At 37.4% G+C, this 18726-nt stretch overlaps 7 protein-coding genes and 1 non-coding gene across 11 annotated transcripts; 5 read left to right on the top strand and 3 right to left on the bottom strand.

Annotated features, from left to right (window-relative positions):
• On the bottom strand, window positions 1-74 carry TRNAI-UAU. Its single transcript has one exon. It is a non-coding gene; the product is annotated as a tRNA-Ile (tRNA).
• On the top strand, window positions 2518-3643 carry LOC104765136 (protein LIGHT-DEPENDENT SHORT HYPOCOTYLS 6). Its single transcript, XM_010488814.2, has one exon. It carries the CDS (start codon window positions 2679-2681, stop codon window positions 3267-3269), a length of 591 nt encoding a protein of 196 aa, XP_010487116.1. The 5' UTR covers window positions 2518-2678; the 3' UTR covers window positions 3270-3643.
• LOC104765129 (gamma-interferon-inducible lysosomal thiol reductase-like) lies at window positions 6048-8032 on the bottom strand. The gene is made up of 5 exons (XM_010488802.2): window positions 7689-8032; window positions 7476-7541; window positions 7244-7384; window positions 6889-6981; window positions 6048-6300 (listed from the first exon to the last, which is right to left on the bottom strand). Exons 1-5 carry the CDS (start codon window positions 7965-7967, stop codon window positions 6085-6087), a joined length of 795 nt encoding a protein of 264 aa, XP_010487104.1. The 5' UTR covers window positions 7968-8032; the 3' UTR covers window positions 6048-6084.
• Window positions 8221-9413, bottom strand: LOC104765118 (60S ribosomal protein L35a-1). The gene is made up of 4 exons (XM_010488797.2): window positions 9309-9413; window positions 9122-9157; window positions 8465-8693; window positions 8221-8381 (listed from the first exon to the last, which is right to left on the bottom strand). The coding sequence occupies exons 1-4, from the start codon at window positions 9338-9340 to the stop codon at window positions 8340-8342; spliced, it is 339 nt and encodes a 112-aa protein (XP_010487099.1). The 5' UTR covers window positions 9341-9413; the 3' UTR covers window positions 8221-8339.
• LOC104765103 lies at window positions 9584-11544 on the top strand. Of its 2 annotated transcripts, none has more exons than XM_010488778.2 (5): window positions 9584-9698; window positions 9799-10006; window positions 10133-10276; window positions 10582-10723; window positions 11133-11544. In XM_010488778.2, exons 1-5 carry the CDS (start codon window positions 9649-9651, stop codon window positions 11330-11332), a joined length of 744 nt encoding a protein of 247 aa, XP_010487080.1. In that variant the 5' UTR covers window positions 9584-9648; the 3' UTR covers window positions 11333-11544. The 2 variants fall into 2 exon arrangements, with proteins under 2 accessions (XP_010487080.1, XP_010487088.1); XM_010488786.2 differs by lacking the exon at window positions 11133-11544 and adding an exon at window positions 10837-10972.
• Window positions 11833-12767, top strand: LOC104765082 (zinc finger protein CONSTANS-LIKE 8-like). Of its 3 annotated transcripts, none has more exons than XM_010488768.2 (3): window positions 11833-12301; window positions 12389-12495; window positions 12735-12767. In XM_010488768.2, the coding sequence occupies exons 1-3, from the start codon at window positions 11912-11914 to the stop codon at window positions 12745-12747; spliced, it is 510 nt and encodes a 169-aa protein (XP_010487070.1). In that variant the 5' UTR covers window positions 11833-11911; the 3' UTR covers window positions 12748-12767. The 3 variants fall into 3 exon arrangements, with proteins under 3 accessions (XP_010487070.1, XP_010487055.1, XP_010487064.1); XM_010488762.2 differs by having other exon boundaries at window positions 11834-12301; window positions 12389-12541; XM_010488753.2 differs by lacking the exon at window positions 12735-12767 and having other exon boundaries at window positions 12389-12725.
• Window positions 13683-15770, top strand: LOC104765072. The gene is made up of 7 exons (XM_010488742.2): window positions 13683-14034; window positions 14133-14282; window positions 14430-14645; window positions 14727-14848; window positions 14946-15109; window positions 15206-15360; window positions 15507-15770. Exons 1-7 carry the CDS (start codon window positions 13828-13830, stop codon window positions 15603-15605), a joined length of 1113 nt encoding a protein of 370 aa, XP_010487044.1. The 5' UTR covers window positions 13683-13827; the 3' UTR covers window positions 15606-15770.
• LOC104765065 (mitoferrin-like) lies at window positions 16147-18258 on the top strand. Its single transcript, XM_010488731.2, has 2 exons — window positions 16147-17209; window positions 17838-18258. The coding sequence occupies exons 1-2, from the start codon at window positions 16436-16438 to the stop codon at window positions 18042-18044; spliced, it is 981 nt and encodes a 326-aa protein (XP_010487033.1). The 5' UTR covers window positions 16147-16435; the 3' UTR covers window positions 18045-18258.

The following is an 18726-nucleotide window of genomic DNA, read 5'->3' as shown; positions in this document are numbered from 1 at the left end:
TGGTCCCGGCGGGGCTCGAACCCGCGACCTTCGGCTCATAAGACCAACGCTCTAACCAACTGAGCTACGGGACCGCTTACGAAAATAATGTGTTCTTAGTTTACTAATAGGATAAATTGTGAAGAGATCCTTTGTAACAATTGTATGAAGATATTCAGAATTCTCAGAACATTGCAAAATTCAGCTTATATTCAGAATTCTCATCTCAGAATTCTCATCTCAGAATTCTTTGAGAGCAGCTGTGGAGAGATAAATCGGTATCGTTTGATATGATCACCATCCACCAGGGTAACAAATTAATGAGATTGAATAGTCGTTATAAAGCTATTGATGTGTTTGGGTGGTGGGTCGTAAGCTCCAAGTCACCAACCAATTATTTGAATTTTAAGTTTTTTTTTTTTTGTCATTCTTATACATATTTTATTTTTATTGTTCATACACACCTTGTGGGGGCTGCAACATTGACTTATATGGCCTCCTTAATTATCATAGTGGTAGACAAAACTAGGCATCGGATCCCGATCGTTTTTGTTCTTTTGTTTTCTTAACATATTCTGATGTTGAATTTTTGCCTTAGATAAAAGAGTACTATTTGAATTATGTATGAGAAAACCTTACTAAGACATGATATTAAGTCTTTTTTTTTTGTGTGTGTGCACCATAGAAATGACTTTAAGTCTATGTAAATCATGTCAATCCGGAAAGGCGGAAAGAAAATTTCTTACCTTTTTCATTTGGCTAGTGTCCCGCGCAAAACAGAATGCTTTTCAGGCAAAAATTTACTATAGATAGTCATAACCCTTTATAACAAAATTGTCATACTTGCAAGAATCTTGATAATTAACACAGTGCATTCCGATTCAAGAAAAAATCCATATACAAAAATCAAGACGTCCTGTCAATGGGCATACCATGATATTGTGTATATATATATGTTAAAAAGGACAGTACCTAATCTCTTATTGAGTTATTGGATAAAACAAAGAAACAACAATGCATTCTAAACTAAATTACAAACAACAATACACTGAGAAATGGGTAGCCATAATTATGCGCGTATGCTTAATTTTAGTTTATATGTGGTGGTACGTTCATCTCTATATATATATCAAACTCATTGATGTCATAAAGAATATATAAAGTATCATTTAGTTTTGAGAAATAATGAAAACATACGTCTTCATGCTAGATTGCTAGTTTGACCTACCCAAACCTTTTCATATAATATTTATTTAACCAAGGGTTTAGGTAACACCGAAAATCCAATCAGGATTGCCTGAAAACAAAACCTATGGCTCGATCAGTCCCGTCCTAAGATATATCTCATACTTTTTGGAACCTGTAAAAAAACGGATACAAAGGAAAGTGAGATGTTTATGTGACTTCTACAACTTTGCTTAGAACAAAATTCTAAAAATATCAAAATGTAAGAAATATATTTTTTTTTTGAAGCACACGCACGCATATGTATAGTGCAGGGTGGGGGCCAAATAGGTTTTTATTTTTTTCCATATTTGGATGGTGGAGATGTACTCGACTCTGAATTTTCCAACTTTTATGTTTGTCAGATTCCAAATAACTAGTCATTTCATTGATATCGCTCAACACACACACTGTGGTCCATCTTTAATAAGTAATCAGATGCGTTTTCAACGAGCGAATTCGACATCGCCAGAAGAAAAAGCCAATAAAAAACAAAGAAAAAAACATTGAAAGTAAACGTCGTTAATTTCGTAACTATGAATTTCAGATCTAAAATGAGAACAGAAATGAATTGCATTTGGTATGGAGCATTATTTCTACCGAGATTTAGTGGTTTGAGTGTGTATTCGATTTTCATCTTTCAAACATACGATTTGAAATGTTAACGACCAGCGAATACAGTAATACCTACCATCACTGGTTACAAAATAAAATAGATAAACTTACAAATTATACATCAACTATGATTTTTTGTTATACAGTAAGTCTGTAACCATATTTTGTGAAAGCAAGTATAGCTAGTAACATATTTTTTAAACACAAGGTTTTCGATACACATACGAAGCCCTCAATTCGATTATCCAACAAAGCATTATATATACAATGTAAACAAAGTAATTATTAAATAAGAAAAACTAATAATTCAGATCTATCTTCCATACTTGCAATTTCCCTGATTGGTTTATAATTCTAATAACTTAAGAAAATAATATCTCCTAATAATAATAGTGGTATTCATTTTATAAAAACAAAAATTAGAAAGATTTAAGCAAAAGGCCCACACTTGACCTAAATAGAATAGTAAAAAAGTGTCAAGTGGCCTGTGAGTAGGGCCATGACCACGTGATTTAGTTTCTTATTACATTTCTTCTATTTTCCACTCTTAATTTCTCTATATCCTAATAATTTCTTTGATTTCACAATTCACACTATTCAACCCAAAAACCCTCTGTTTTTTTGTTTCCTTTAAATCTTTTTTGTCTGTTTTGAACAATTAAATAAATAAAACCCCGAAACCTAACAAAAACAAAGTCTCTCTCTCTCTCTCTCTCTCTCTCTCTCTCTCTCTCTCTCTCTCTCTCTCTTTTAACTAAACACTAAATTATCGATCCTCTCTATTATTCTCAAAAATCGACGCTAAATCAAAACTCTCTCAAAAGCACACAAGAGAGAAAAAGAAAAAGAAAAAAACCCTAATGGAATCGGTGGATTCCGGGTCACATCGATCCGACCCGGTAAAAGGAGACGACCCAGGTCCATCTTTCGTCTCTTCGCCACCGGCTACACCTAGCAGGTACGAGTCACAGAAGCGACGAGACTGGAACACGTTCTTGCAGTACCTCAAGAACCACAAGCCTCCTCTTGCGTTGTCACGGTGTAGCGGAGCGCACGTGATCGAGTTCCTCAAGTACCTCGATCAGTTCGGTAAGACCAAAGTCCACGTGGCGGCTTGCCCTTACTTCGGCCATCAGCAGCCTCCGTCTCCTTGCTCTTGCCCTCTCAAACAGGCTTGGGGATCTCTCGACGCTCTGATCGGACGGCTGAGAGCTGCTTACGAGGAGAACGGTGGACGGCCGGACTCAAACCCGTTCGCCGCACGTGCGGTTAGAATTTACTTGAGGGAAGTAAGAGAGAGTCAGGCAAAGGCTCGTGGGATCCCTTACGAGAAAAAGAAACGGAAACGGCCACCAACTGTCACCACCGTTAGAGTTGACGTCGCTTCTTCGAGACAGAGTGACGGCGACGCTTGTAACGTCGGTGCTCCGTCTGTCGCCGTACCGCCTTAATCAAGATTAATTAATATATTATGTAGTAATATTAATTATTTATAGGGTTTTCTTGGTTTTATGATATATATACTTATTAATATGTTTGTATGGAACTCCCTTCACCTTCTCTTGTTCCGTGGTTACTGATTATCAATTTTTTTTTTGAGATTTTTGTTTTCTTTCTTTTTTCTGTTCAGTGGATCTCTGATGCATTAAGTTCTTGAATTTTGAATTTTATAAAATTCGGACCACATACTTTCAAGGACTAATGCGGTTTTTTAGAAAAATTCTTATATCATGAATTATGTAGATCTTACTTTTTTCGATTCTGATAAAACGTTATCATTGAAACAAATCATGAGATTTGATTGTCAATAATGTTTTTCATATTATATATTTTCTATAGGAATTATGCAGATGATCTTACTTTTCAGATATCAGCGACGAAGAGGATGACGGATTAATTAAAGAGACAAATGATCAAAAAGCAGAGGTGAGTTGCTCAGCTTGCGTTCAGACATACGTTAATCTGTGTAGCTTAGGAATGTATCGTATTCACATGACTATTTTTTTGAAGATATAATGTCGTCTTTACCTCTTTAGTAATCCCACATTATAAATATTTTCAAGCAAATAGTTTCAAAATACTTTTTAGCGGACTATATATAAAACGTATGAAAAGTTATAAATTCGTGTATTCCTGTTAATGCCTTGTATCACATCTGCGTGTCTGCGCACATACACAAGTTCTAATGCTCATGCTCTTTTTTTTGTTCTTATAATTATTTATACGGTACATGCATGTAAACTAATCAGTTTCTAAAGAAAAATATATACAGTTTTCCTTTCAAAATTGTGTAATTTTAATTGCCAAAAACAAAATAAGTGACCATATATATATATTGGTTAGAATAATTATTTTATGTCTAGTCTCATGAGTAGTAGCTAGGTGTACGTATGTGCTTTCATATCCGTACAGACGCACGTGTACGTAAATAACCTTGGAAATATGGTAAAAGTCACATGAACAGAGAACAAGATCGTGACTCTTGAGACAGTATTGTTTCCCACTATTTCCGACCGACAAAGGCCTCGTGTTCACTGTGTTCTAATACGTGTCATTCCACACGTGTGTTCTTCAACCCTTTTTACCTTTTAACCCTTACAGGTTACAGCTTAGGTGTTTGCCTTGTATGTTTTGTTAAAAAAAGTTGTTATAATTTGTTTGTCAGTTTGATATTATATTGACGTTCTATTTTGAAAACGAAACTTCTGTTTTGCAATTCAATGATCAGATTTTGTCTTAGAAAACAATTCTAGCAACTATAATAATGTCGATTAGCTAATATAATGGGGTTTAAAGAATAATGCAATGTTCAAATACTTTAGTCTAGTCCAACGGAGTCAAGTTATAAAGTACAATGGTGAAGTAATGGAAGTAGTGTTTTCTTTTCCCTGTCGTCAGTAATGACGTAGTTTTTGGTTGACCATTATAAGATCGTAATCAATATGTAATGTAATAGTCGTAAGTAAAAGTCACCATATGTAAAAGTCGTCATAGCCAATATGTAATGTAATCATAGCGTTTGCATTACGAGTCTGTATATTTTGAGACGTTTTCACCCCTATATATGAAAGATAGCTCAGAAATTAGTGGTCCTTCAATATCATTATCCGCATTTGTTTTGTTCCTAATCACCACCACATGGGCTATGAAAAAGACGAGCCAGCAGCCAAAGCCACATTTTATTATCCTACTATAATTAATGATTATACCTGTAAGGTTGTAACCAATTAGATACATTAATTACATTTCAGTTTGATAGAGACTAGAACGATACATGGACGATGGACCCATCAGTCAGCCAGCCACCCCCTTAAAAACAATATAAACAGTCTACTTTATTCAAACCATGTGACATGTCATATACTCTTTGTTTTTTTGCCCAACGGACACGAGAAAGAACAAATCATTTATTTTATTTTATTTTGGTCAAAAAACAAATCATTTATTTTATTTTATTTTGGTCTTTCCAAATTACTACTTAGAGTAAAGTTTCTAGTATTTAAACATAGATTTAATATGTTATTTTTGGATAATTCATTCATAAGTATCCAGTGAATGTGGCAACATTCATATGTAGAATAAGAGGGAGACGAATTTGACTAATAACCCAAATTTACTAGGCTGAAATAGTCAGTTCCCTTGACTCCAATAATGGTTAGTAACTTGGTATACACGTATGAGGAAAGTTTTTCTTTATGTCTAATCGTCTAATCGTCTGAGGTCGAGAAAGAAAGGTTTAAAGTCTTTCTATACGTTTGTGTTATATAACTATCGATTGCGATATATAAACATAATTTCGAGATATCGATGGTATGGACCGTATGGTCAACGTCGACGTTAGTAGTGCGTCACGGTCTCAAGACTCAGTACTGTTCCATCTTCAACCCTTAGGCTACTTTCCTACTAGTGATAGGTGTCTCTGGCTGTTTGGACTCAAGCCAACTTAAATATACGTTTTCGCCAAAAATAAATAATTGCCAGAGCCGAACAGAGGAGACAATTTAATATAAACCTTTTAAGTACTGCATCTTTTTCACCAACTAGTCTAGTAATTAATAAAACAAACATATAAAACTAATAATGCGATTCTTCAAAGGCTGTGAACAAACACACATACAGTACATTCTGATAACATACTAATGAGATTCTTCAAAGGTTGTGAACACACACACATTCTGAAACATATATATTCATCACATCCCAGGATCTAGATAGCTTTTTAGGGTGTGTTGTCTTGTCACATAGGTGAAAAGAAAGAGGAAGGGTTTACAGCATGCCTGCAATGTTGATGTATGACGATAAAGAGGTTTTGATACGTTCCAACACATCCGACATCTTATTAACTCCATTCCGGCAAACCAGAGGGAAGCGTTTCATGTTGAAACTGCGAATGAAGTTGCCGGATGAATATTTGGCGCATGCGCCAGGCACTTTATTAGCTTTGTAAGCCTTGCAGATGTAGCTTATGAAGTTTTCATAGTCCTGCAGTAAAAGAGAAAAAGACAACAAGCTTAGGTTCAAAGTCAAGAAACATCGAACACAATCACATACAGAGATATTATTTACCCATTGATCAATGGATTATTACGGACCGCAATAATCTTATAAGATTATGAGAATCTCAAATTTTAAACAAGTGGATGCATTTTGTGAAGAGGATTAAAATGAAAGAAACTGAACCATCAGTACAGGTAGTAATAATCAAACTTATATGCTCCTCAAAACAGTTCAGTTCTCATCAGCTTTTGCCAACAAGCCTAGGGGCAATTCTACTTCCCGTATGCGGAACACAACTAAAGACTATACCCTGATTCGAAACTGCTTAGGCCCATCTAACTCACGAACAAGGATTTTTCACATTTGGAAACCGCTCATAGGGGTTTGCACCCGTATAAAACATGGCTTCCTCATATACATGATACCAAAGAATGAATACTTATCAGTCTCAATGACTCAAAACTGATTTATAGCCTAATCATATTCATGCATGAGGAGTGAGAGAGAGTGAATTGGCTAAGATTAAGAATTCATTACTTCAGGAGATTGTGAAAAGAAGCAAACTAAACGAACCTCATAAAGTGGCTGACCATCCACGACTACCCAGGGTACGTACTCATGAGGAGGCTGAAGTGCCTTCGTTTCAGCGGCATAGTGCAACGCAAGCTGCAGCAAATAAAAAGATTAGAAACTGAATGCACAAGTCCGTGAAATCTATAACCCAGAAGCTTCAAAACAAGAACATCATGGTAAATCAGATAAGTAGGAGTCAGCCTATAAAACTGTCCATATATGGCATTCTTCTCTAATCCTTGCTTGACCAGGCAACACCATTGCAGAATGGCAAACGTTCCAATACTAAAAGAAAGCATTCAGTAACAAGAATTTGCGGCGAACTTAAGCTACACAAAGAGAAGGGATTAGTAACCTTGTTTCCGTGTCCACTGCTGAGACAATCGGCAACAGGTTTTGAGTTGAGATTGAGCTTCTCATAACACGTCTCCCACTTGTCATACTTGTGTTCAGTCACCAACTTCTCGATACAGTAGATGAACGGGAAATGATCACTCTGCAATCGAAAGTAACAAAATTGGAAAGTTATCTCACAACTTGTACAAGCTTGTGACAGCGACAATCAGATCTCTCATCATCACACATACCAATATAGGCCAAGCATCAATCGCACAGGCTTCTACTGTATCCAAGAAGCATTCATATGCCCCGTGCTACACAAAAATAGTACCAATTTGACAAATCTCAGTCACACACAACATCAAAAAATACCAATTTCATAAAATTAAAGCTTGACTCAATCGAAATCGGAGACATCGATTTCGTAAAATTGAAGAGAGAACGAAGAAGCTAAGGAGGACCTGGCAAACAGCAGTGACGTTATCGGGACGGAGCTTGGTATTACCCCACGGCGAGAGATGAAGATCAACGATTGATATGAGATCGTCTTCGAAGAGCTTCGGGAGGTGGTTCACTATGAAGGCGGAGCAATACGGACAAAGAGACTCATAGTACAGGGCCAAGGAGACCTTCGGAGACGAAGATGGAAGAGATATATCAGATGATAACGATGATGCATAGCCGAGAAGAAAGACGTAGCAGACTAGGAGAACAAGAAGTTTGCTCGGCATCGACGCCATGGATGCAACAAAGGCAAGGTCTTGTGTCGCCGTTCAATTAATAATAATAATATCTCGATGCTCTCGATAAACACGTCATGTTTACATTGGTGTGGTACCAAAGTTAAAGGGACTCGTGTAGCTTCTAAAGCCACGTGTCTCGATTCCGTCGTCTACTAAATTGTAAAACTTGTTTTCAAATTGATACTGTGACTTTCGTTAACTCAAACGCAAAATAGTTAACTCATAATTAAGGCTCAATTAAACCAATTTGTTTCTTCAAAAACTTCAATTTCAATATATAAGAAGAGTCAAATAATAAAGAAGAGAAGGTCTCCGTGACAAAAGGTTTTGCAGGCAAAAAAACAATCAGTTGATGAGTTACACAAAGATCTAGATGTTGCTCGGATACATAAACACTCTTACTCTAGCTCCCTGCGAAAACAATCACCAAACTATATATTAAAACCCCAAACAAATCACAACAATAGCTATGTAGGGAAAATCATTTGAATTACCATAGATTTAGGTGGCAAGTTTGATGTGAATTTGGCTCGAACCACACCACTGTTACCATGAGGCCTTGTGACTTTGCCCCAAATGCATCGGTAGTGACTACCGTTCTTCTTTGTCTTGGCCTTGTAGATGTAAGCCATTCGTTTACCTTTGTACCATCCCACTTCCTCCGTGGTGTTAACTCCTTCGACTTGGATTAGGGACGTGTTTGGGTACTGGTTTGACTTCGACCTATTCATATATAACCATAAAACGTCTTTAAGGACACATTCTGACTAATGACAAACCAGAAACAACAACAACAACACTTTGCAGCCTATCACACACTTGATGAAGGTAGATTGTTTTGCTTATGTGTAGAAGTAGAACCAACCTATTCACAAAATAACTATTCAAGTTCGGAATCAAAGTACAAGAAGATAAGTTCTGTTTTGTGATATAAATGTAAGACATGTGATTACCATACTTGTGGGATAATAACAGTAAGTAAAATAATTGTCAAAAAAAAAAAAAAAACAGTAAGTAAAATCATTATCTTAAGAAAATTCGAATCCTATAAGCAACACAACAAATCTAAGGTCACAAAGTGTACTAACCAACCATATAAACTAAACCAGAACTAAAACAAAAAATTAACGAATCTGTAAACAATGGCGCACCTTTTGTACCCAAGTATGGTGCCTCTGACATAGAGTCTGCATCAAAAGAAAGAAACAAACAAAATTGAGTGAAGCAACAACTTAATTAAAAAGCCTTAATGGATACAAAAAGGTTAATTAACGAGATTGATTACTCAGCATAATAAGCGCGAGTACTGAATCAGAGAAAATAGAAGATGAATATAACCTGACAGGTTCTCCCTGACGTCCCTTCACCATTTTTTTTTTTTGTCGAATCGTCCGGTGGAAGAATTTAGCAATTTGCCTTCAGAAACCCCAAACGGAGACGAAACTCTTGCATAAAAAAAAAAAAAAAAAAAAAAAACCCTAAAAGGTGATCCTTAACGACGTCGTTTTGAACTTAACGGGCCTTAATTACTGATGGGTTACGGCCTCTTTCTAGTTCTTAAACTGCGCCGTCAAAAATTAACAATGCGCCATAAAATTCAAATCAGAGGGGAAGATCGGAAATTCGAAACACCGGAAAAGATTCGAGAGACCCGCCACAACTTCTCTATCTGGGAAAGATGAACGTTGATGAGACTTATCTCTTTCTCAACCGGATACAAGAGAGAAGGTCCTTAATTCGATTTCCTCCGAATCATCTGAAACTCTCAATTTCTCTTTGGTGATGTTGTGTCTCAGAGAACTGGGTTTTCTTCTAATTGATTTTGCAGGCTCGACGAAGAGTCTCTTCGGATTCTCGAGTTGTCTCTGGTCGCAATGAATGTGAAATCCGTTTCAGAGATTAGATCCCGACTGAGAGATTTCATGAGATCTGAATCGGCTGCTATATTCGGTGAGCTCTCTGGAGAATCGATCGTTGCAAAGCTCTCCGTACTTGAATTCTTCGCTCGTGCTTTTGCTCTTATCGGTGATTTGGAGGTTCGTATTCTTGTCCTCGTAGATTTGATTCAAATCCGAAACTATTGAAGATTTGCTAATTTGATTAGTGCTCTTTTCTAGAATTACTAATTGTAATTTGTATGTGTGTTGTTATATATGGAGTAGAGTTGTTTGGCTATGAGGTATGAGGCATTGAATTTGAGGGAGCTCAAGTCTCCTAGCTGTTTGTGGTTAAGGGTTTCACATTCAGAATGGGCCAAATTTGCTCTTCAATCTATGGAAAATGGATTCCCTTCTATTGCAGGAAAGGTAAATTTACTCTATGAGCTCTTTGCTTTTTAGTATTACTGTGAGAAATTTATGTCAGAGGAAGGTTTTGAGATTCTTGAGATGCTCAATCGAAAGTGATGACTTACTAGGTGACTGTTAACAAGTTCATGCTTGGATGATCAAAATGTGGTTTTACCAATTTGGATACATGGCAATATGGTATTATGTGTTCCACATGGATTTACATATCAGTTTGGTTCTTTTCCATTGGCTTGTGCTTTTTCTTTTGAGGAGTATATTTTCTTGACTTATCCTTACTATGACATTGTGTTTGGCTTTTTTAGGCTTCTGAAAATGCGCTATTGAGCCTTAAGAAGGATAGTCTTGTTGAATCTAAATCAGAAGAGTTTTCTGAAATATTTGATGCTTCTGAGAAAGTAAGGAGACTAAGGGATTCAGCTGCCTCGTTAACATCTTCACGTTCAGGTACATTCATTGATATATTGTTTTCTGTAAGTGATGTTCTCATGTTCATTGCTTGGAACAGAGTTCTGAATTTTCTTTTTGCTTGCTTCGTGTCATTCCATTTTTGTTTGAAGATATGTTACTCCCTCCTTCCCTTACCTTCAATATAATGGTATCTGTGCGAATGTAGTTATGAAATTCTTTCCTCCTAACTCCCAAGGCTGTAGATGTAACAGTCATGTTTACTGTATTGGAATTTTCATTTGAGTTGTGGATGATCTTAGAAAATCTTCTGGTTGGAAAGATTGATGATTTATAAACTGACTATTACCAACTATTGTGTGGATCCATCAGAACGGACAGAAACTTTTAACGGTGTGTTAATTAAAAAGTACCTAATTGTTCTGAATAATTCTCAATTCACAAACAGTTCAGGCACAAGGTGCAGAGTACTTGAGAAGCAAGGAAGTGAGGATACGAACCAGGCAGACTCAACACACTAAAAATCCAGACTGCACACGTAGCAACTTGTTCAGAGGAGGAATCAAGAAGCGTAACCAACGAATGTTGGAAGATCTCCGTACCACTCAGATGATCCGAGATACAGAATCAGATTCACGCTGTGTATGACCCAATTGATGCTACAACCTTTAGGGCATTCGAAAGGGAAGTAGACTACATTCAACCATTCAAGAAATCAAGATCTAATAATAAGTTTGCCATAAAACTTATTCTCTTCTTAGTAACAATATTAAATATTTCCGTATCATGTATAATTGTATATGCTACACAACACAAGTGTACAAGTGTTTCCGTAGAAATTTTGAATACTTTTCAAAATTCATATTATAGCTCTCTCTCTTTCTCTCCTAGCCCCTAGGAGGTTAGGACTCGGCAACTAGTATAGAGATGAAACACATGGGTGAAATGGTCTCTGGCGAGAGCCAAAGGACCAGTAAGAAGGTCCCACAATTGGTTCCAAGCTGGACTCTCACAACCAATCAGCTTTCGATTTTTCCACCACTTTTGGGATAAGATGCAACGTCGTATCAATTCCATCACATATCAAAAGTGTTAAAGAAACACCTACCTCTGTAAATATTGTATCTATATATAATTTTTCGTATGGTGACGGATTTACAAAGAAAAACATTTTAGAGTGAAGGAAAAAAAAAAAAGAGTGAGAGAAAAAAAAAAGATAAGAGTTCTATGGATACACAAAGGTTGCCGAAGAAAGAAGAAGAAGATCTTCTACCTTCTTTAACCTTCGAGTCTGTTAATGCTCTCTCTCAAGACCATTCTATAGATGATTTCGACAGCATATTCGACATCACCATTGACAGTTTAAGCTGCTCTCACGAACTCAAATGGGATTTTTGGGGAGAAGACGAAGATGAAGATATAGGTGAAGAAGAAAAAAGTTTGAGTACTGATCAAGAAGGCTCAAGTTTCAGGTTTTGGGACAATAAGCCTACGGATTATGAAGACAAAGAGTTGGGTCTGAAGCTGAATCTGAACCATCAAGAAGTTATCGATGCTTGGTCTGATCACCAGAAACCTCTGTGGACAGATACTTCATCTCCAGCCAATTCCTTTTATGTTAGTTTTGTGTGAATCCTTTACTTGTTTTGCAAGTTATAACTAGTGATTTAATTAATTAATACTAATGATTTAAAGTGTTTGCAGAGGGGAGAAGTTCCAGTGATAGAGGAAGAGAGAAACATGAAAAGAGAAGCAAGTGTGTTAAGATACAAAGAGAAAAGACAGAGTAGACTCTTCTCTAAGAAGATAAGGTATCAAGTCCGAAAACTCAACGCTGATAAACGACCTCGTTTTAAGGTCTCTTTCTTATTCTTTCTTCCTCCTACACTCTTTCATTTCAAGTCTTAACCTGTTAACCATAACTCATTTTAAGTATACAGTATTTATTTAGTTTTCAGTCATGCTCTAACTAATTTTGTGCTAGGGAAGCCTAACTTAATATTTTTTGTTCTGACGAAATTTCCCTGGAAATCTTTTGAATTATTTGTAGGGACGGTTCGTGAAAAGGGAGACTTAAAAAGGGAAAAAGAAATATCTGGAAGAAAAATATCTCCATCTTTATTTCTGTTATTATTATTTGTAGCTCTGATATATCATTATCGACTTTTACAACTTTGTCTTACTGAAATGAAAATATCTTATTGACAAAAAGGAAAAAAAAAGAAAAAAAGGAGATGCAAAAATATATTTAAGATTACATGAAGAGGACGTATATGGCAAGTGTTTGCCGAATTGGTGGGGTTGTAAGGCTAAAAATGGGTTCACCACATGTGTAGTAGGCTACTCTACTCCTCCTCTGTCGGGACCAACTACAATATCAACTACCACGTTTTTTTCTGATATGTATTGATCTTCAAAACTACCGTCAATCTCTCATATGCATGATTCCATCATTAGCATAAAAATGCCTACTAATGACTATTATAAATTAATAACCCTAAACCAAAAAATATGGAATTGATAAACTTTGAGGATAAACATACATACTTGAAACATAAATATCACTAGATTCTTTGTTTTGGTTTTTGATCGTGTCGTGTGACTAGTGGCGATGGAATGTTGGAAACTCTTGACTGTTTTTTTTGCACTTCCAAATTACTGTTCGAACTTTACAATGACTGCTAAAGTCAAATTTTTTTCCTTCCTCTTTTTTTTTTATTTTTTTTTTTTATAGATCATCAGAAGCCCACTAGGAAACCGGTCATATATAAAAGAGCCCAAAAAATAGATGAAATGCCCATTAACTATTGATCATCCCAAACCAAAACTAAACTAAATCTGATAAGATTGGGCCACAAAAAGGGTAACCTCGTAGTCGTACTTCGTATAGTATGTTCTTCTGAAAATCAACAAATTTACACAGATTATCCAATGAAAGTATAATAATGTAAACCAAAAAAGTTAAATTAATCGCAATGATAATATCGCCACGTCTAGTCAGATGATTAGAGTATCTAATACGACACGGCTCTCTCTATGAGAGAAGAAGATGATTACGAAAGCTCCATTAATACGATCGGTGCTTTCTCACTCATCATCAAACGCTTCCCGGCGACAAAACCAACCATCTCCACTTCTCCACCATGATTTCACTCCACTCCTCCGCCATTAAAGCCTCTCTCCACCGTTCTTTTCCTACTTCGTTACGATCGAGACTCTCTGTTTCCAGCTCTCCTAGATCTTTCATTCGGCTTCCCTCCGCCAGAAAACGCGATCTCTCTGTTATCTCTGCTTCTGGAAGAGACTCCTCGATGTCATCAAACAATGATTCTCGCGAATCCTCTTCAAAGGTTCGTTCTTTTGCTTTATATGTCGAAACATTGTTTTTGACGACTTGATACTTTTTGGCTTGTGGGTGCATAACTTTGGTATTTTACACTTGAATCAGGTTGCTGAATCTTTCTTCAGGAGTGTCTTAGGTCAGATGGAAACAGTTTATCTAAATCGGAACCCGACGCCTAAATCCGTTTTGGAACTTGTTCGATCCGTTGATGGCGACCAACTTTGCTATGACCATCTCGCTTTTAGAACGTTTGGGGTATAGTTTCCTTAACCCCCTCTTTGTTTTGGCTGCTTCTAAGAACTGGGATCTTACACTTCACTAAGTACAGTCTCAAAGTTTAAAACTTATTTAATAAACGTTAAGTTACTCACTATTGGACTCTGTTGGTTGAAATGTGTTTAGGTTAGTGGTTATGGGATTGACTCGCTTGCAAGCTTTTTCCTTGACTATGGGTATACTCCGATGGATGAGTTGAAATTTCCAGCTAAAAAGCTTAGAGCTTTGTGGTTTGCACCTCCTGATGTTTCTGCTATTCCTGGTGGAAGCGGCGTTAACGGTCCTTTACCAAGAGTTTTTATCTCAGAGCTCCTTGTGGACCAGATGAGTTCACAGACTCAGGTAAATTATATGCTGTCATTGGATTGATCCTAGATGGTTGTTTGTGTTATGAGATTTGAAGGCAATTTCTCTTGTTTCTAGGATGTGATCAGAAAGTACACTCAAGCATCGCCCAATGGGAAAAAGTATGCTGCTCTTTCTAGTGCTTTGGGTACCTTAACTTGGGAAAAGCCTCTTTCTTCTGAGTTTGAGCAATTGGCTAGGTACATGACCTTCCTTAATTATCCTGGTTTTGTCAGATCAAGCTAGAGTAGTGATTCCTAACTGAAGGTGTACATGTTGGGCTAAATTGATCTACAGGGAAAGTGAATATGCAGCATGGACCCTTGTCAATGGCTATGCTCTTAACCATGTAACGATTTCTGTCCATCGGCTTAAATCTCATCTAAACAAAATTAAGAAGCTCAATCAGTTCCTAGAAGAAAAAGGTCTCAAATTGAACTCTGAAGGAGGAGTACTGAAAGGTTTCAAAACGAATCTTATTTTCTTGGTTAAAAGATTTGATATTAAGCTAATGGGCTTTTACAATGAGTGACGCATATTTTTCCACTTTTTTCCAGTTAGCCCTGATGGTGGTTTACTGCAAAGCTCAACTGTAGCAGATTCAATTTCTTTCAAGTTCGCTGATGGTGTCACCAAATCTATCCCTTGTTCATACATTGAGTTTGCTGAACGCCTTGTGCTTCCTCAATACCAAAATGTACCTGAAAGCGAGGTAAGTGATATCAGAATCCGCTTACTGTGTATTGATACGTTCTTGCGCTTCCTATTACTGCCTAGAGAACTCTTAGTTACCAGCATAACATGATGATGATATACAAAACATTTTGAATTGACACTTACAAAATGTACAAAACGCAGATACGAGAGTCACACCGACGCGATGGATTTGAGGTCGGAAATGCTGACAAGATCTTTGAGAGCACATTTCAGGAACAACTTTCTCGACGAGCCGGCTAATGACTAACAGTAGCCTCGAGCCTTTTGGCAAATATGTTGTCAATCATGCCTCGTATATATATGTAGCCAAAAAAGAGCTCCAAACTGTTTGTGATATTGATCAGTAAAGACACTAATGCAAAGAACTTTTTAATCAGACATTTATGTGTAACATATTGCCGATAACTTTTCTTGACGGTCAGTTAATACAAGAGGACGCAAACCAAAGTAAAACTAAACAAAGAAAGCGTGATAGAAAGCGATACAACTTTCTTAGAGCGGTGAGAAAGAAGTAAACGATGATTGATTAGTAAAAATGTAAAATAGTTACAAAGCATAAAACGGTAGTTGTGTTGTATGGTTTTGTTCTTGTTCCGTTTGAGGTATTGTTTTACCGGATTGGGTATAACATCTTGGTCCAAAATTTATTTATTTCTCTCATCAGCTGTTAGTGACAATTCAAAAAACAAACATGTCAACCAATTAAAGGTCTCGAATTTTATAGGAACAGAGTTCCGGTTCGAATATTTCCACCTGAAATTAAAAAAAAAAAAAATGTGGAAGAAAGTTCAAACCTTTGGACGACAACAAGGGAGGTTGGTTGGTAACCCAAAATAAAAAAAAAAACAAAAACTATATGACATGAGATAATGTAGTCCACCACACCAATCTCTCTCCACCCACATCACGCCTGTTTTCACCGCCGTCTCTCTTCGTCGGTGATTTCACTATTCCGATTTGGTCTAATTTTGTCTCTAACCCCTTCCGCAAAAACCCTACTTTTTTTAATCCAAGGTTTATAAAAGGTCTCAGCCGCCGAGTGCCTCCTGATCTACGCCCAAAACCCCTAAATGGCTACGGAGGCTACAACCGCTCCCAAATTCCAGGAACCAGATCTCCGGCAAGTCTCTCAGTCACCGGATTTTAAACATGAAACCGCTCACGACGGCCTTAAATTCTGGCAATTCATGATCGCCGGTTCGATTGCTGGCTCCGTCGAACACATGGCGATGTTTCCCGTCGACACCGTGAAGACCCATATGCAAGCGCTCCGGCCATGTCCGTTGAAACCCGTCGGAATCCGGCAAGCTTTCCGTTCGATAGTACAAAAGGAAGGACCTTCAGCTCTGTACCGAGGAATTTGGGCTATGGGTCTCGGCGCTGGACCTGCTCACGCCGTTTACTTCTCCTTCTACGAGGTTTCGAAGAAGTTCTTATCCGCTGGGAATCAGAACAATTCCGCCGCTCATGCGATCTCCGGCGTGTTCGCGACTATATCGAGCGATGCTGTTTTTACTCCCATGGATATGGTAAAGCAGAGGTTGCAGATGGGTGAAGGGACTTATAAAGGAGTTTGGGATTGTGTCAAGAGGGTTATGCGTGAGGAAGGGTTTCGTGCGTTCTATGCTTCTTATAGGACGACGGTTTTGATGAACGCGCCTTTTACCGCTGTGCACTTTGCGACTTACGAGGCGGCTAAGAAGGGGTTGATGGAGTTTTCTCCTGAAAGGGTTAGTGATGAGGAAGGTTGGTTGGTTCATGCCACTGCAGGAGCTGCTGCTGGTGGATTGGCAGCTGCTGTGACTACGCCGCTTGATGTTGTCAAGACGCAGTTGCAATGTCAGGTGAATGATTCTTTCTCCCTAGGGTTGTTTGCTCTTTGTCTCTTATTTGTATAGTTTTTAGATTGGAACAAACGATAGATGGGTTATATGCTTCTTGATGTGTGCAGTGCTGCAGAACGCTTTCTGTAGATGATGCTTTAAGTCTCGAAACTCGTACTCGTGTCTAGGTTTTCGAATATTATGTGAATGTCTAAAGCTTCTTAGATGGATTTGTTTCACCTTTAGTGGTTAGATGATGTATTTTGTGTAAAAAGAGCTATCAGACTATTGGCAGATGGTCATCATGTGCTAGAGCTGCAACATAATTTTATAGTTGCGGTTTAAGTTTCTCAAGGTTTGACAAGTTATGTTGAAAGTTGAATAGCTATCTGGTTTCAATGTTTCTACCAGTAGGTTTCAGGTTTGAGGTAGAGTGTTTTATGGTTTCAGGCAATGAAATTTCCCAGTTGAGCTATCACTTTCAGTCTTACTGCGGCACGACTTGTATTATTACTATAGCATTTACAGAGTGTAGGAAATATGTTTTCCCTTTCAAGTGTGGTCTGATGAGGAGGGATCAGATATTTTATTTTTTTGCTTTAAAATGTGTGATATATGGCCTCAAATCGTATGTGGTGATGATGTGCAGGGTGTGTGTGGATGCGACCGCTTCACTAGTGGTTCGATTAACGATGTACTGAGGACGATAGTGAAGAAGGACGGATACAGAGGACTTCTAAGGGGATGGCTACCGAGAATGCTCTTTCATGCGCCTGCTGCAGCAATCTGTTGGTCCACTTACGAAGGGGTCAAATCTTTCTTTCATGACTTGAATGGCGATTCTAACACTGCCTGAAAAAATAAAAAATAAAAGGATTAGGCGATTGAGGATCTTGCTTTTCTCTATTATTATTGTTTGTAAACTAGTTTTGTCAGGGTTTTCTACTACTGTTATGTTAGATTATATTTGTTCAGGTTGTCGATGATGTTTGTCGTCGAGAAATTTTGGTAAAAGTTGTACAAAAACTACGTTCCTTCCAATAATAACTTAACAAAACCATACATGGGCATCTCTGTCCGTTGTATTGAAATCTAAGAAAAGGAGAGATTATGATGATCAACATCTTTGTAGTCGGAATTGTTATTGAGGCGAAAAAAGTGGCCAGGGAGCAGAACCGAGTCTTCAGAGCAACGTCACAGTCGTCAGATCATTATCAACGGATCAAGAAAACAACAGTTACAGTTTATGATTGCGGAGACTGATGATAATGTAAAGAAGGAGAATACGACGTAAGGATAACAGAACTGGTCGGGACTAGAAGGTCTGAAGGTGTTACTCGAGACGAGTCAACTTCCTCCTCCCGAATGGACCCTCTAAAGAACGATATCTCTGATTAGGTGAAATCAAGTTGAATTTTTAAAGCTCAGAAACTGTTCAAATTAGCAAAATGGAGGCTTGATTTTAAGATTAGCTATATAATTATATCTACGCCACCCTCCTGAGCTCTTTTTTTTTTTTTTTTTTTTTTTTTTTTTTT

Source organism: Camelina sativa, chromosome 3, assembly GCF_000633955.1.
Source record: "Camelina sativa cultivar DH55 chromosome 3, Cs, whole genome shotgun sequence".
Taxonomy (NCBI): Eukaryota; Viridiplantae; Streptophyta; class Magnoliopsida; order Brassicales; family Brassicaceae; genus Camelina; species Camelina sativa.
The sequence above is the reverse complement of the archived record's forward strand: the minus strand, read 5'-3'. Positions and strand labels throughout refer to the sequence as shown.

What these genes read in the sequence shown, in the direction of transcription:
- LOC104765136 (XM_010488814.2), top strand. Translation starts at nt 2,679, where the DNA reads ATGGAATCGGTGGATTCCGGGTCACATCGATCCGACCCGGTAAAAGGA.
- LOC104765129 (XM_010488802.2), bottom strand. Translation starts at nt 7,967, where the DNA reads ATGGCGTCGATGCCGAGCAAACTTCTTGTTCTCCTAGTCTGCTACGTC. An exon ending in GCAGTGGACACGGAAACAAG is followed by an intron (nt 6,982 to 7,243) that starts GTTACTAATCCC and finishes TATTTGCTGCAG; the next exon opens with CTTGCGTTGCACTATGCCGC. An exon ending in ATGGTCAGCCACTTTATGAG is followed by an intron (nt 6,301 to 6,888) that starts GTTCGTTTAGTT and finishes CTTTTACTGCAG; the next exon opens with GACTATGAAAACTTCATAAG.
- LOC104765118 (XM_010488797.2), bottom strand. Translation starts at nt 9,340, where the DNA reads ATGGTGAAGGGACGTCAGGGAGAACCTGTCAG. An exon ending in ACCATACTTGGGTACAAAAG is followed by an intron (nt 8,694 to 9,121) that starts GTGCGCCATTGT and finishes ATATATGAATAG; the next exon opens with GTCGAAGTCAAACCAGTACC. An exon ending in ACTTGCCACCTAAATCTATG is followed by an intron (nt 8,382 to 8,464) that starts GTAATTCAAATG and finishes TTGTTTTCGCAG; the next exon opens with GGAGCTAGAGTAAGAGTGTT.
- LOC104765103 (XM_010488778.2), top strand. Translation starts at nt 9,649, where the DNA reads ATGAACGTTGATGAGACTTATCTCTTTCTCAACCGGATACAAGAGAGA. An exon ending in AACCGGATACAAGAGAGAAG is followed by an intron (nt 9,699 to 9,798) that starts GTCCTTAATTCG and finishes TTGATTTTGCAG; the next exon opens with GCTCGACGAAGAGTCTCTTC. An exon ending in TCCCTTCTATTGCAGGAAAG is followed by an intron (nt 10,277 to 10,581) that starts GTAAATTTACTC and finishes TGGCTTTTTTAG; the next exon opens with GCTTCTGAAAATGCGCTATT.
- LOC104765082 (XM_010488753.2), top strand. Translation starts at nt 11,912, where the DNA reads ATGGATACACAAAGGTTGCCGAAGAAAGAAGAAGAAGATCTTCTACCT. An exon ending in CTCCAGCCAATTCCTTTTAT is followed by an intron (nt 12,302 to 12,388) that starts GTTAGTTTTGTG and finishes AAGTGTTTGCAG; the next exon opens with AGGGGAGAAGTTCCAGTGAT.
- LOC104765072 (XM_010488742.2), top strand. Translation starts at nt 13,828, where the DNA reads ATGATTTCACTCCACTCCTCCGCCATTAAAGCCTCTCTCCACCGTTCT. An exon ending in TCGCTTTTAGAACGTTTGGG is followed by an intron (nt 14,283 to 14,429) that starts GTATAGTTTCCT and finishes AAATGTGTTTAG; the next exon opens with GTTAGTGGTTATGGGATTGA. An exon ending in AGATGAGTTCACAGACTCAG is followed by an intron (nt 14,646 to 14,726) that starts GTAAATTATATG and finishes TCTTGTTTCTAG; the next exon opens with GATGTGATCAGAAAGTACAC.
- LOC104765065 (XM_010488731.2), top strand. Translation starts at nt 16,436, where the DNA reads ATGGCTACGGAGGCTACAACCGCTCCCAAATTCCAGGAACCAGATCTC. An exon ending in AGACGCAGTTGCAATGTCAG is followed by an intron (nt 17,210 to 17,837) that starts GTGAATGATTCT and finishes GATGATGTGCAG; the next exon opens with GGTGTGTGTGGATGCGACCG.